This window comes from Brachypodium distachyon, chromosome 4 (genome assembly GCF_000005505.3).
Source record: "Brachypodium distachyon strain Bd21 chromosome 4, Brachypodium_distachyon_v3.0, whole genome shotgun sequence".
Taxonomy (NCBI): domain Eukaryota; kingdom Viridiplantae; phylum Streptophyta; class Magnoliopsida; order Poales; family Poaceae; genus Brachypodium; species Brachypodium distachyon.
Window position 1 is genome coordinate 20,548,647 of NC_016134.3, and position 16,397 is coordinate 20,565,043.

At 40.5% G+C, this 16,397-nt stretch overlaps 1 protein-coding gene and 2 long non-coding RNA genes across 11 annotated transcripts; all 3 read left to right on the plus strand.

The window, feature by feature from the left end:
• Positions 1 to 2,732: 2,732 nt before the first annotated feature.
• Positions 2,733 to 3,629, plus strand: LOC112272385. The gene is made up of 3 exons (XR_002966111.1): positions 2,733 to 2,896; positions 3,030 to 3,103; positions 3,201 to 3,629. It is a non-coding gene; the product is annotated as an uncharacterized LOC112272385 (long non-coding RNA).
• Positions 3,630 to 4,172: 543 nt separating this feature from the next.
• Positions 4,173 to 15,905, plus strand: LOC104584548. 9 transcript variants are annotated; one of them, XR_002966408.1, is made up of 14 exons: positions 4,174 to 4,679; positions 4,844 to 4,985; positions 5,060 to 5,186; positions 10,906 to 11,071; positions 13,177 to 13,453; positions 13,531 to 13,624; positions 13,690 to 13,820; positions 13,907 to 13,988; positions 14,070 to 14,196; positions 14,291 to 14,474; positions 14,567 to 14,834; positions 14,932 to 15,122; positions 15,215 to 15,319; positions 15,619 to 15,905. It is a non-coding gene; the product is annotated as an uncharacterized LOC104584548 (long non-coding RNA). The 9 variants fall into 9 exon arrangements; XR_002966409.1 differs by having other exon boundaries at positions 4,847 to 4,985; XR_002966413.1 differs by having other exon boundaries at positions 4,173 to 4,985; positions 14,291 to 14,381.
• LOC100839430 lies at positions 6,043 to 9,120 on the plus strand. Its single transcript, XM_024463526.1, has 2 exons — positions 6,043 to 7,784; positions 7,872 to 9,120. The coding sequence occupies exons 1-2, from the start codon at positions 6,074 to 6,076 to the stop codon at positions 9,095 to 9,097; spliced, it is 2,937 nt and encodes a 978-aa protein (XP_024319294.1). The 5' UTR covers positions 6,043 to 6,073; the 3' UTR covers positions 9,098 to 9,120.
• Positions 15,906 to 16,397: the final 492 nt, after the last annotated feature.

Here is a 16,397-nt window from a genome sequence, read left to right on the forward strand (position 1 = left end):
TTTGCCTTGTTTGGATGCATCATTTAGGTTGTATTGTTATTTTGTTCATGTATGTTGTTAGCTAGATTTACATATATGCTTTAGTTGTCTTTAGTTCTTTAATCTAGTAGCTTTGCCATGTCGTATCAGCCATGTCTTTCTTTTGTTTGTGTTATATGATGATTAGAGTATGATGCCTTGTTTGCTAGAGTGGGATGAATTGTTTATAATGCACTTGTAGTACAATATGCTTGTATTGACATGCCTTTGTTCCTAGTGTGTGCGCCAGGCATAGCGTATGCTAGCTAGTTTCCTTGTTTTTGTTTAATGTTCAGTTTATGCGAAGCGTGTCTTGTCTGCTCTCTGTCCATTGGTTTACCACTAGCATGTATGTAAGAGTTGCTAGATGCTTAGTTTACTATTCTTGTATGATATATGCTTCCTAGGATGTTGATATTACTAGTTTACTATGGTATGCCATCCATTGTCAACCTCTTGCTTGCTAGTGATACATGTTAGTAGTTGATTATTCTTGTATATGTTACCTAGTGATGATCTTTACTTGTTCAGTAACATGTCATGTGACTTAGTGCATATTTGGTGTATATGTGCATGTGATGGCATGATAGCTATTGTTGCTAGCATTATTACGCATCTTTCTTAGATAACATGATGTCCGTGTCACGTTCGTTTCATGCTTATATATCGGGTTGTCTTTACATGCTCATGCTTATACATGTTGTTTCATATGCACTACATATTATGCTATGCTTGTATGCTTCTTATTCATATGCTTTTGTCATTCTAAGCTTTTCGTAGTTATATTGTTATTAGATTCTATTGTCCTTTTATCTCTAAGGTACGTTCTAATTATCTCAATGCATATGTGTTCCATCATCCTGTGGCGCATTGCATATAGCTAAGGTGCATCTATTATGTGTTATCATGCTCAAGCCACTCATATAGATCATAAGATTGTGTATTAGTGTAGAATCGTGCTTGGCATACTTGAATAGTCTTCTTTCAGTTGGTGTTTACTTGGTAGCTGCTTGCCAGTTGTCCATTATTGTCTTTAGAGAATATGGTTGTTTTCATCTAGAACTATAATTCCTTGTCTAGCTTTATCTTGCATAGAGATTTATCTTAGCTTTTGACATATCCTTATGGTTGCATGCTAGATACATTATATTTCTTGCTTGTATGATCACTAGTATGATAGGAGTTGTTTGATGCTTGCAAACTAGCATGATAAGATGTATTGTTTTGTGACTGTTTACATTTATGCTTGAGCGATATGGTTAGTAGCAGTGTGACTATATGGTGTAGTATATATTTATTACTTCATAAAGGTTATGACCAATCAAGCTATGTCCCTCATTCTGGGTATATAGTTTACTTTGTTAGAATCAATCTCATTGTTCCATCTTATCAAAGTTGTTCCTATCCTTTCCAAGTTTCCAAACCTATTCTTAGCCGCCTTGTCTATTCACTCTCCTATTTGCATTTCATTTGGTTTTATTGTATTTGTATTTAATATTTTGTTTGTTCTTGTTACCACTATGACGAATAGAGAGTGACGAGGTGGAACTAGGACAAGAATCAGAAGCTGAAGAAGAAGAATTCATCAACGGAGGCATGCCCCACCCCCCCTCTCTTTGATCATATTTATCCTATGTTTTCAAATGGGCATTAGTTAGTTATTTTATTGTTTTACAAACATGCATGCTATTTTATTCCTGTAGCTAGTGTGTCGATTGACACTTTGCCATTATCTGCTTGTTGCCATTCCTTTGATACCTGGAGTAGTTTTATATGTAATCTTGTTGAGTAGAAATGCTTAGCCATGCTCATATTATTCACTAGGAAATCTCTCCAAGGATTCTAAGTGATCTTTGGATCGATGATACCATTGCTGAAAGTTGTTGAGCTTGCCGAGCTGGGCGTAGTCCCTCTTCTTGAAATCTCCTTCTACTCTCTCTACCTACTCCAAGTGAAACTTACCATACAACTGGTGCGGGCGGCAGCTGGATCATTGGTTGAAGGAGCAATTGCTAGCTTGTGTGGGAGCAATTCGCCACCCGTAGCGGATGAGGCCTAAAATGGCTTGGTTTAGTATGGAGTTCATGCTTAATGTGGTCATAGCTGTACCGCTCATGGGGTGTCGCCTAAGATAGGGAACCCTCGGCATAAAAGGGGGGCCTGGACTGCGAATCGCCAGACGATGTCCTTCCGTGTTGAAACCTAGTGGGCGTGTCACATTGAGTATGTTCTTTTGAAAGACCTTGTCACGACTCGCTGTCGGTACACATTTGTGTGCGTATTCACCAGAGGCCGCTGGTTAGGCACTGGGCGAGATCGTGTCATGTGGATACAGCGTACGACCTCTGCAGAGTATAAAACTATTCGAATAGCCGTGTCCACAGTCATGGACGACACATGAATCTTTCTTGACATACGGGACCTGTCTTCTTTCCCTTCCTTCCTCCCTCTCAGACTTCTTGCTGGAACTGAGGATTTGGGTGAGTGGTCGAGGACCCTCACGTTGTTGGATAATGCTTTGGAGATAAACTTGTTTTTATCAAAACCGCCTTCATCAAAAGTATGGTAGTATTTCAAATAAAACTGTTTTTATGCAAAAGAACCATATAGCTTTCGTTTGAAGCTAACATATAGTTATCAGCGTTCCTAAAGGGGGCACGCTGAGTACGTAATGTACTCATTGCACTGCTTTTGTTGTTGTTGTACACAGTTCCTGAAGATAAGGATGCCGATTATGAATACTAGGAGGATCTAAGGAGTGAGGTCATGAGGACTACATCAACTACCTGTGGCTGAGATGGAGTCGCTACGCATTTTAGTTTCCGTTGTTTTCTGATTATAACAATGTCATGAGACATTACACTTTGTAAGCCATTGGGTATATTAATAATAAATCTTTGTTTTATCTTAAGTGTTGTGCAATGTTAGTCATTTCGCCTGTGTTCATCAACTTGATCCTGGACTGATGAAACTTAGCAAAGGGTCTGAAAGTTAATTCCGGGTTCCCACAGATATTGCGGGCAGCTGGAAGATGATCACCCTTGATGAAGTTGATCAGGTCAAGAAGCTTCAACACGAACCGACGGTACCAACTAGTCCATTTGCGTTTTCTTTTTTCGTGCATTTTGTATCTACTGTACCATTTTGATCCCTTGTACATATGGTGTTGATGGTTGTGACAGGACGATGAGCCTGCCCATATGCGGGATGTTGATTACAACGATCTAGAATCCATCAAGGAGATAGCTGAGGAAATCTTCGACCTGCTCATCCTGGGAATCTGGGTGCCGATTGAGGATGGCATCTACAGCTGCACATTTTGTAACAGAGTCATCAACACTACTTTCATCAACGTCTTCAACCACTGCAAGTTTTTACCAGCCGGGGGATCCACATGCTGAGTCAAAGAGGGCAAGGCACCTGGGGCTCAGGTGGTACTTGAGCGCCCATCCATCGACCCCACTACCATTCTGAGATGTCCTTGCGTTGGGATGTAGCCTGGAAGTACTAGTACTATTGTTTTTTGTATGTTGGGATGTAAGCCTGGAAGTACTATGGTGGGATTCCCTTCCCTGAACTACATGCCTGCCTGTCTTTATGTTCGATGTAGACAAGTACTAGTGCTATTTTCTTTCTGTCTCAATGCTCACTTTTGTCTTGTTCACTTGTGCATCCATGTGTTCATTTTTCACTGCCAAAAAGTACCAGCCTGAGTACTAATTTCACTGCCAAAAAGTTTAGGGGATGGGAATCATTGACATTACAACTAGGGACCCCAAGGGAATGGAGTGCAATATACTTAACATTACAAGTTAAGTTCACCTAGATCCAAACATCTTTGTTCACAGTTCAAATTCAAATTTAAATAAAAATCGCAATTAAAAAACAATCAGTCGAGATGATGGACAAGATATCATTCAACTTAGGTAAGTAACTTGCAACGCACCATTACACATGGCACAAGATATCATTCAAACAAACTTGACATAGTTCGAACAGATCACGACATTTCAACTAATCTATAAATTTTATAAAGCTTAAATCCACTAACTGCAGTAAATTTTGCAACTGCACATGCAAGCCGTCCACGTGAGCGTCTCATAATTCCATTTTCTAGTCCCTCCCGCGTCAACCTGCCGGCAGCTTCTGATTAGTCTGACCGCTCAAGCTGCGCTCTGCAGCTGCTGAGCTCAATCCCCTCAGCCCCGGCCGCCGCCGACCCCGCCGCCCCCGGGCTCAGCCCCGACTGCCGCGTCCCCGGCGCCCACTGCTCCGCCCCGACCGCTGCATCCCCGGCCCGACGCTGCGGGCTGCAACCGCCTAGCTCAGTCCCCGCCGCCCCGGGACTCAGCCCCGGCCGCCGCCGACCGCCGTCCCCGTATCAGCCCCGACCGCCGCGTCCCCGCCGCCCACTGGCTCCGCCCCCGAACGCCGCGTCCCCTGTCGTCGCGCTGCCCACTAGCTCCGTCCCGACCGCCGCGTCTCCGGCCGCCGCCGGCCGCCGTCCCCGCCGCCCCCGGGCTCATACCTGACCACCGCATCCCCGCCGCCCACGGGCTCGGGCTCAGCCCCAGCTGCCGCCGAGCGTCGTCCCCGCCGCCGAGCACCGTCTGCGAAGATACACATTTTTTTTTCTGATTTCTTTTTTCTGAAACTCGAAGGTACCCAATCTTGCGCAATTGTCCCGGTTGGTGTTGACACGTAACAAATGTTCTCAATTTTCTGCTTTGTGATTTTTGCTTTGTGATTTGCGGTCAAATTCAGCCGTCGCTCCACCTCCGCCCTCGCTCTGTAACCGCTGCTTTCATTCCCCTTTCATTTGCAGCAGAAACGGCAGCCACTACACCTGAATTTGCAGGGACTTCGGGTCGGTATTAATGGCGGCCATGGGGCGTGCTCTATTTAGTCCCTTCCACGCGGTTCTTCCTCACCCCGGCGTCTTGCTGGATTCCAGGAGCCATTCCAAGGTTTGGGACTTCCCATCTTAGGTTTCTATCCAGATTGTGTGCTCGTGGGATGTTGAATTGGTTATTTTTGTCAGGGATTTGCAGGCCGCTTTCTCAGATTTATTTGTGTTTCTGAAGTTCGAGCGCAGCAGCAGCAAGCGAAATTATGTCGGATTTTTGTGTGAATTGATTTCATCTATATTAGCGAACTCTCTCTTGACGGTATGTACTCCAGATCTTTTTTTTGTGTTATTCTTTTGTCTTATAAAATTTGGATTCATATAAAGTTGAATGCTTATGTTCATGCCAAAAAGACAACTGGATTGCAGTTGAGTCAAATAAATATTATAGGATATCAAAGAGAAGTACTTATGTAAGATGAATTACATGTTGGTGTTCCTCTGAGTTGGTTCTTCCATAGGAAAAACCTGGAAATGTAGTGTCCCATTTTTCATGAACTCAATGTCGACGGATGGATGATCAAACTTTGGGGTTGTGGCATGAGAAGATATGTTTTTGAAAGTTAGATACACCGGTGGCGATTTAGTGTCCCTTATCTCTTGAATTGCTTCAGTAAATTTCTTCTGAGCTTGCCTCTCTGAATTAATTGACATCCTGCAGGGAAAATATTAGGGAGAAAGTGCATTGAGATGAGTATTAAAAAAGAAATTAAGGTTTTCATATATACATACCTGCTGTTTTCATGTGGATGCTCCCTATGCAGCTGAACAAAGAACACTGGATGTGTAGCATAATGGAATAAGTTTACTTTCATATCTCACGTTTTATAGCTGCATCAAAAGTGTTAGAGATTCAATGAAAAAGATGTTACATGCCCTAAAAACTGTCCTGGAACCCCCCCCACCTCTTTACTCAGCCATTATAATGAAGAATGAAACTGATTTGACATCAGCCATTTAATTTTCCATCGTAATTCTGTTATAAAGTGAGCCTTAATTTCATCTGACCGAGCTGTAGATTGGTTTATTATAATTATGAAACCAAATATGCAGTGGATAGATAATGCATTGTAGCTGTCGGTCTTTAGTTTGGACAGTAAATAAATTGTAAAACTCTGTTTAAAAACAATCGATCATGTCCCTGCCAGTATGGACAGTGGGGAAAGTTCTTCCCGTCTTCCACCGCAACGTGGGCTTCCACGAGGTCGATGTGGCCGTCGTCGGCGCACGACATCGCCTGATCCAGTGCCTACTCCAACTCGGGCTGCTGCTGCTGGATCTCGCTGTAGGCGCAGGCTATCAAATGCATCTGGGGCTTCTTCTTCGTCTATTGAACAAAATATGAACACACCAAGCTCATCTATGGCACAAAATGTTTTTGTTCAGCTACCAGAGCCTTCTGTTTCTGTCACAAGCCCAACCCACCATCATCGACGTAGGTTTGATATTCCTAGCCTTCTGAAAAAAGAACACCTTCAGGAACAATTTTTACACCTTTATATCTTGGAGGCCCTCAGCATAATTGTGTGCATTGCCATTCCTTCTTCTGGTACGATGAGAGACAGAAATACATCAAACCCATCCTATAATTTATGTTGCAAAGGAGGTAGAATCAAGCTTCCGCCTTATGCCCCACCTCCACAGCCCCTTATGGATTTGTTGACTTCACAGACCAGTTCAACTTCAAGACACTTTTTTGAGCATATTCAGCAATACAATGCCATGTTTGCTATGACTTCAATGGGGGCTAAGGTTATTGAGTCTATAAATGATGGACATGGGCCATATGTTTTCAAGATTAGCGGACAAGTTTGTCATCGTATCGGTACACTGCGTCCATGTGACGGTCATCCACCCGAATATTGCCAGCTTTATATATATGATACGGAAAATGAGATCACCAACAGGATAAACGTTGCTTCTTCTAGCCAGGGCTCTTTTCATGCTAATCAAGGGATAGTTGCCTCTCTCATAAGAATGCTTGACATAAATAACCCTATTGTCCAGCTTTTCAGAAGTGCCCGTGAAAGGTTAGATGGATATACATCCTCCGACCACTACCGTATTAGGATATTTGGTGATGTCGATGCTCATGGTGATATATTTAGTGCTCCGGTTGCATCCGAGGTTGTGGGGTTGATTGTGAGTGACGTTGGAGCAACTGACATTGGTAGTGACCTTATAGTGGAAGATCGTTCAGCAGGCCTTCAACAAATAAATGGGAAACACCGTAAATTTATGTCCATGCAGTATCCTCTCTTATTTCCATATAGAGAAGATGGTTATCATGAATCATTAGTATATCAGCAAACCCCTGGATCTGAAAATCTACGTCGCAAGAAAGCAACAATGCTAGAGTACTATTGTTATAGGTTCCATGATAGGACTGAGGACTTCAACACTCCATTGAAAGGCAAGCGATTGACACAAAGTTATGAAGTTGATGCTTATTGTTGTGTTGAGGGGGATCGGATAGGGCATTACAGAAAACCAAGTTTCCAGCGAAAATATAGATCAGCACCTTATAACTCTTTGGCTAATTCTGTATCAAGTGGCGTTACTTCTGGGTCTTCAGCCGGGCAATGGGTTATTTTGCCCTCTTCTTTCACTGGAGGTCCTCGCTATCTTTATCAAAACTATCAAGACTGTATTGCTATCTGTAGAAAATATGGCTGCCCAGATTTATTTATCACATTCACGTCAAACCCTGCTTGGCCGGAGATTGCAGAAGCGTTGGCATCTTTCCCTGGGCAACAACCTTCTGATAGACCTGACATTGTAGACCGGGTTTTCAAAATGAAATTGAATCATTTAATGGATGACATAAAAAAAAAGAAATTTTTTGGTCCCATAAATGCAGGTATTGTTTCGGTTCATGTCCATACATGTTACTCGATTTATTATGATATCACTGACATATAAAAATGGTCATTTAATTTTTTTTCAGTTGTGTACACAATCGAATTTCAAAAACGTGGTCTCCCACATGTTCATATTATATTATGGTTGGCCAGCGAAGAACCTCTAGATGCCGAGAAAATTGATTTGTACATCTCTGCTCAGTTGCCAGGCCCAACAACTGATCCAATTGGATATGAAGCAATTTCTTCTTTTATGATTCATGGTCCATGTGGCCCTCTGAAATCCAACGCATCTTGCATGTCTGAGGGAAAATGCTCAAAAAATTTCCCTAACGAGTTTTGTGAAAAAACCAGTATAGACAGCAAGGGTTTTGCTCAGTATGCTCGGCCTAACAATTGGATGGTCGTAAATAGAAATGGAATAAACATTGACAACAGATTTATTGTTTCTCATAATGTGGATTTGGTTGTTAAATATCAGGCTCATATAAATGTAGAAAGGGTCAACCATGATGGTATGCACAAGTATCTTTTCAAATATGTCACAAAAGGGTTTGACTGTTCCAGAGTTGGATTTTATAGAAGCATTGGCCAAAATATCAATGAAATCAATAACTATCTTGAGTGTCGTTATGTCACCCCACATGAGGTAGCATGGCGCATATTTCAGTATGATATTCATCATACTGACCCATCAGTCGAGCGCCTTCCTGTCCATCTGCCATTAGAAAATAATGTGGTCTATGTAGAAGATGATAACCTTGAAGAAGTAATTTCAAATCCAGAGAACCTGAAAACTAAACTCACTGCCTGGCTAGAGGCCAATAGACGATCCTCAGCTACTCAGCAGCACACTTATATTGAGTTTCCTGAGCACTGGACTTGGCATTCCAACAAACATACAAAATATTGGGATGTGCGTAAAGGTTCCCAAAGAAAAATTGGCCGTGTAGCTAATGTCAGCCCTGCACAAGGAGAGCTTTTTTACCTTCGCATGTTGCTCTATGTTGTCAAGGGTTCAAAGTCCTTTTCTGAAATCCGCACTATAGGGAACCACGAATGCCCAACCTACCGTGCAGCCTGCGAATCTTTACGCCTTCTTGGGGATGATCAAGAATGGTCCCGTGCTCTCACAGATGCAGCGCAATGGGCTACTGTTCCTCAGCTACTACAACTTTTTGTCACAATGCTTCTATTCTGTGAGGTTACAAATCCAAAGAGGCTTTTCGATGAACATGTCTCATCCATGAGCGAAGACAGTACATGTAAAATAAATTGGAACCCTCTGCTGAGAGCCAATTCATCTCCATAAATTGTTCTCTCTTTTCTCCTCTTTGAATTGGATAAATTGCTTAGAGATGCTGGGTATTCTCTGTCACATTTCAATTTACCACTACCAGATGATATTGGCAGTTCTTCCACGGAAAATAGGTTGTTGTTAGATGAAATAAGCTATGATGCTACTCATCTGTCTACATCAGTATCGGAGGATATTCCTAGACTTAATAGCAGTCAGAAAAGTGTCTTTGATGCTATTTCTACATCTGCCCTAAATACATCAGGCCAAACATTCTTTGTGTATGGGTACGGAGGAACTGGGAAAACCTTTTTATGGACAACATTGCTCAACTTTGTAAGAAGCCAAGGGAAAATAGCTTTGGCGGTTGCATCCTCTGGAATTGCATCGCTCTTACTTCCAGGTGGTAGAACACCCCATTCGCGCTTTAAAATTCCGTTGGAAATCCATCAAAATTCTATGTGCAATGTTAAGAAAAATACAAACTTGGCTGAACTTATCCAGAAGACATCGCTAATTATATGGGATGAAGTGCCTGTTAATCACAGATATTGTTTTGAGGCACTTGACCGCACACTTAGAGATATGCTGTCAGATATTAGACCAGACTCACAGAACAAACAATTTGGTGGCATAACTGCTGTCCTTAGTGGAGATTTTCGGCAAACTCTTCCAGTTATCCCAAATGCAAAAAAGGGTCATATTTTGAAGGCTTGCATTGTTAATTCTTATACATGGCATGAGTGTACAGTTCTCCACTTGACCGAAAATATGAGGCTTGCTTCACGATCTCTCTCACCCTCCGATAGAGAGAACCTCAGGATATTTGCTGAATGGCTGTTAAGAGCAGGGGATGGTACAGAACCTTACATTGCAATTGAAAATGAGCCTGAAAATGCATTCATACCGATCCCACAATCTCTACTCCTCCCATCCCATTGTAGAAATCTCGATGGCTTGATTTCCTTTGTATATAACTCTAGACATCAACAAGAAAATGCAGCTTCGTACTATTGTGACCGTGCCATTTTAGCTCCCACAAATGAGGTTGTTTCCCAGATAAATACCAGAATGATTTCTGAACTTGAAGCAAATGAGATGTCATATTACAGTGCAGACACTATTGATGATGCTTCTTCCAACCATTCAACTTTAGAAGCATTGTATCCCCCTGAATTTCTGAATACAATTTCAATGAACGGGCTTCCGGATCATGTCTTGCATCTGAAAATAGGAGTGCCCATAATGATTTTGCGTAACCTTGACGCCTCCCGTGGTCTTTGTAATGGAACTAGGCTCATAGTTACACAGCTTACTAAACGTATAATTGAAGGAGAAATAATTACTGGAAAGGCTAAAGGTACGAGGGTTTATATCCCACGCATTGTCACCACGTCTACTCAATCTAGATGGCCCTTCAAACTGAAACGCAGGCAGTTCCCTGTACGGCTTTCATATGCCATGACAATAAATAAAAGTCAAGGGCAAACTCTCAATAGAGTCTGTGTTTATTTACCAACCCCAGTTTTCTCTCATGGACAATTATATGTCGCTTTCTCACGGGTAACATCCCCCAATGGCTTGCGTGTGCTTATTGAAAATAGTCCTTCATCACATGCCAACTGCACTCATAATGTAGTGTACCATGATGTCTTCAGTCAAATAAATAGACAACCACATTAAATCAGAAAGGTATCTTGGGCACTTATCTTTGTTTTCATTACCTTCAAAGCATTTAACTTTCATTTTACTTTTATGTTGTTCTATCAATATTACATGCTTGAATTGTGTAGACAAAATGATATAACGATGTGTTCTTCCAGATATACATCAGCCATGGGATCTCCTACAAAGTTTGGAGACATTACTGTAGGACAACAAAATTGTAAAGTTTTCGGCCGGCTCATACGGCTATGGGATGCAAAAAATAAATACGCCAAGACTACTGATTCTTTGCTCAGCATTGATGGAGTACTTCTTGCAGAAGATGTAAGTAGCATCAATCCAATTTTTAGTTTAGCATATTCTGAGCTTGATTTCCTGAGTTCCTGCTGCCTCTGTTTTGCCTTCTTCAAATAAATTAACACATTTTGAACCCCAATTAGTAAAAACTATTATAATTTTATTTTTGCATAAGTTAGGGAAGTGATTTTTATAGATGACATGCTAGCGACTATAACCAGATCTCATACAACCAGAAACAACAACAGTTCACCAAGTTTAATCAGAGTCCAACTATCCGCCTGTTGAACAGCCCCCAGCCATGTCGTTTATTATCCTGCTTCATTCCATGTAATAATTTATAATCTCGCACTAAAACAGCTTATATTGGCAGTGCGTGCATTTCAAAATGGCGCACAAACGATTTGTTCATCAAATCTTTTTTAAGGAAAACCTCGAAAGGGCAGGGAGCTCCTGTAGTTTACTGAAGAAGAACAGAGCTCCTTTCTGTACTCTGTAGTGGGAAAAATTTCATTCCTAGAAGTTCAGATGAGTTCATATTCTTACAGGGTCACAACCAGTATTATGGTCAAATTGGATCACGAGTTTCCGTAATTCCTGAAGTGCTAATACCAGGAATGATGGCCTAATGCTTTGTCATCATATTTGAATCTGGTGTTCTATAATTTGTCACGGTATACAGTTAGTAGGCTACTGCCGCTGACGAATGCGATTCCCAATCCTGATACGTGTTGGCATGATTGTTCAATGATTTCTATTTTCTGGCTTTGCCATATGCTTTTCTGTATGAGCAGCGACAATTTAGCTCTTCTCCTTCTAATTTAGCTCAATATATATATCCCAGAAAGCACACTGGTTTGCTTTTGTTGTCGATATTTCCCAGAAGTGCTTTTGGATCATCGAATCTTATTTCAGAGAGGGCTATTGTAACGAAATAGATGATCTAATTGTTAGTTTGCTGACTATATCTCTGCACTGCATGATTTGGTTTTATTCTTTCCTTTTTGTAATTCGAGCACCTGCATATTTTTGCAATCTTCCAGTGCCTGCACCTGCAATTGCATACCACCCGGGCTGCATTTTAACTGAAACACCAGTGATGGCAATGATTAGACGATGATCTTTTTTCGTATGTTAACTGAAAACACCCATTTTATGTATTTATGTCGAAGTGTTTTGGATCTGATGTTGCTAGATGTTTAATTCTGAGCCGGATTAGTGAGTGGTTTCGTCAGATCTGTTTGCTGGAACTTCAGAGATGCGCAGTGTTGGGATATTGTCGGTTTGAGGGGTCAAATGATGTCAGATTGAGCTGAAATTTTTACAGCGTGTTGAGGACTCATAGAACTACATATCTGCCAAGTTTCATGCATTTTGGTCCAGCCGTTTAAGAATAGTAATCTGATAACCGAAGGGGACAGAAACTGCATTCTTTGTTTAGCTGAATTTCAGTTATATCCTTTTGCTCCTGTCGAGAGTGTTGGCATGATTGTTCAAGTGTGGACCTGACACAGCAAATCACTCAAACTCTGCCTCATTTGGCCTGCACATAATCTGAACACCTGTACTCACCTATCAAATAGTGGGATTATTGGGTCTTGGGCAAGATTTACCTAGCATATTTGCTCATTCCATCTGATCATGTCCACCTGTCCAGTACTGGTAACTTTCTGAAATTTCTTGCATCTTTGAGGCATAGAATCAGAACCTAGGGTTTAGGGAGTGATGTTGTACAGCTATTTTCCAGGTTCCCGTTTACTCCACGATTCATTGCTTGGCATACCTTTCATTATTTCCCTCTTAAATGTTCATATCCTGTGCACGTCAATTGATTCATTCGGCCGAGGTGGATGGACGTATTTATCACGGAGTAATAATCTCTCCCTGCAACCGCGCAACAATCATGAACATATTGGAATTACAATCATGAACGTGTTCCCAATCTTTCTCCATTCATTTCAGAAGATCTGTGTGCCATCTGCCATAAGCTATAGCTTATAAATCCAAGTACATGTGCATCAAACAAATGCATGTAGATGTACTTACTCACTAAATTTTGTAATTCCTGTCCTTTTTCCATTTAAAGTGTTAGCCTTGCATTGCTTTCTCTTTAACCAATGTCACTATTGCAGGGTGCTATGGTACAGATAACCATACCCAAAAAGGTTGAAAAACAATTTTGTCCACTGCTCTCTCTGGGTTCTGTCTACATGTTGACAGATGTTAGTGATGTTCATGCTACATACAAGAAGTTCATTTACCACCACCAAAGCTACATGCTTCAGTTTAAAACAAGCTCGAAGGTCCATCTAATGCAGTCGCGAGGAGCGAGTATTCCTCGATTTGCCTTTGATTTCTCCCAGTTTGATCAGCTTCCGTCAAAAGACAATCAATCCAAACCCCTTCTAGGTATTGCTTAACAAATTTCGTGATGATACATCTTTTCCCAACCAACAATCCAATTTCTACATGTTTTTTTCAAACAGATTTGATTGGAGTCATTAGCTACGTTGACCCATACGACTGCGCTAGCCCAACGTCTCAGTACAAGCTCAGGAAGATACATATCCGTAACCAAGAGTAAGTCTTTTTTCCCATGTATTTTTCACTTCTGTTTATCTAAATGCACTATTTTCTCTTTGTAGTGAACAAACACAGGAAATAAACCTTTGGGGCGAGGATGGTGAAACATTTGACGAAAGCGCAGTCCTCAGCAAATCAGATGGGAAGATTGTTGTTTGTGTTTTTGCTGGCCTGACCATTGGAAAGTATTTAGGTAGGTTCTTAGGAAATTACGATTTCTATTGCATTATGACTTTATTGATTAACCCGAAGCATCTCATGGAATTTATTACTATACAGATAAACTTGAGGCCTCTTCAAGTTCAGCTACCAAAATATACATTGACATGGAAATACCAAAAGTTGAACAGTATAAAAAAAGGTTCATCAATACTTTTATAACAAATGGTTCACATTCTTTTCCATTAACTAACATGCAATCATGCATATTTCTACTTTCAAGTTATCAATGGGAAGTTCCGGTTTTGTGCCAACAACAGCCATAAATTACCCATGTGACTCCCTTACAAGCAGCAGGCAAACTCTACAAGCTGGAAGAAATATCTACGCTGCCAATTTCATCTTTCGAGGTGCCTTCTCCTTTTAATAGTTCTATATATATATATACATAACTTCTAATATATATTCCTCATTGTAAAATGTTTCATCTTTGCCTTATATTAGACTTTTCTAAATTTGATCTGCATTACACCAAGGGAGGTGCTTCATTCAGTTGCATTGCGATGGTATAAGCTTTGCTGCCATCCAATAAAAGGTATTACAAAGTCTGCAAAAGTTGTGGTGAAGGGTACAACAACAATTCGGACACACCCAGATGCTCATGTCCTCTTTCAAACCCCAAACCAATGTATCACCTCACTTACTAACCTATTTATTACATCATTATTCTGTTTATGGAATTCCTATCCACCTATTGCCCATCGTATTATTCTTATATAGGTACAAGCTTTCTCTCAAGGTCATGGATGACACAGCAAGCATGGAGACAATTGCTTTCAGTTTTGTAGCTGAGGATTTACTTGAGCAAACTGCTATGCAAGCCTCCCAAAACATGAAGATAGATGCATCAGATCATGCAGTAGCTCTTGAAAAAGCTATTGGGAAGAAAAGGCTTTTCTCAATAGGAATGAATCCTAAATATTTTTCTAGATTCTCGATCAATCATGTCCTGAAAAAGAGTTACAAGATTCATGATGATACCAGCCAGGTAAATGTATAAGACCATCAAATATTACTCTCTATATAATTAATTCCGTCTTATCACATAATCCCTAACTCTAATGATGGTATTTTAATTCTCCTAGAACTCTGTACAGGAGAACATCACAGCCACTTCTGAAGAGCTCTACAATTTATCCATCTAAACTTATGCAGCCTCCTGTTTCTACACTTGTTTGTTTTCCTGCAATTGCAGATTTAGTACACCACCAACAGTTCTTCCAAGGGAAAATACATCCGAACAAACTGCAGACTCTGCTGTTGATGACCTACTTAGGTACATATTACCTACACATTGTGCTTCTGAAATTATTCATGCTTCTCTTTATATACTTACTTTTTTTCCCGCACTTTCAAATGCAATGTTAGTACACCAGCCGCAGCTCCTCCCAAACAGAGAGAAGACAAGTCAAAAACAAAGAGACAACTTGATTTTGACAACGACAATGACGTGAACAGACTCAACAAACCAAGGTAGCTATTCTTTTCATAAAAAGTTCTTAGCAGCTGTTATTACGTCCAGATGACACTCTTTTGTCTTGATGTATAGCTAATGTCGTCGGTTTGTCATAAGAATGTGTTGTGTGTTGTCATGTATTGAGTTCTGACTGAACTATTCCTTCTCTCCGCTGTTCTTTTGGATCTGTAACCATAGTTAGCTGGTAATGTAATTAGATTGTTTATTTATGGAACTGATTTTCGCCACTTCATCTCTGCTTTATATAATTCAGTGTCCTGGATTTGATGATGACTTTCTCATGTTCCTGATACAGAACTGAAGAAAAGGTATCTTCAGAGGACAGCAAGTGATGCCGGGTTTACAGGAGCATCAATACTGCGCAATGATCCTTTCGTGGGCACTGACGCACATCGTTAATAAACTTTGTTAGCTTTATGCTGTAACGTGGTTACTTTGGATATGTTTTAACACAATGCCCATGGCTGTTTAGCCAAATTATGAAGTGTTTTAGCACAATGCTTTTATTATGTAGTTGTTTGAATATGTTTTAACACAATGCCAATAGTTGTTTGAGTAATAAAATGTTATCCAAATTCTGAAGTGTTTTAGCACAATGCTTTTATTCTGTAATTGTTTGAGTATTACAATATTCATCACATTCTTACACTGCATCACATTCTTACACTACTCATGGGTAGATGGATTGTTCTTTAATATTCGCAGCAACGTGTGGAGTAACCACTAGTTATTATAACATGGTGCATTCGATCTGCACTAGTTCTTGAAAATCTTCTTCGCCCTCCGCTTGAGCATCACACGAAATTTCTCGGCCATAGCATGAAGCTGTCATTTCACAAGATCATAAGTTAGCATATATATATATATATACACACACCGAAATGGTTATCTTCGGGTAGCATAGGAACCCCACCTCGTTAATATACTGCATTTGATCAAATGCAATTTAAGTACTTACTATAGATACAAATTTGTTTCACTTAAGTACATTCATGCAACTTTTGAAAAGATAAATCTATTCATTCAACTTGTTAATATTAGTAAATGCATGTTTATGAAAATAAACCAAGTTAG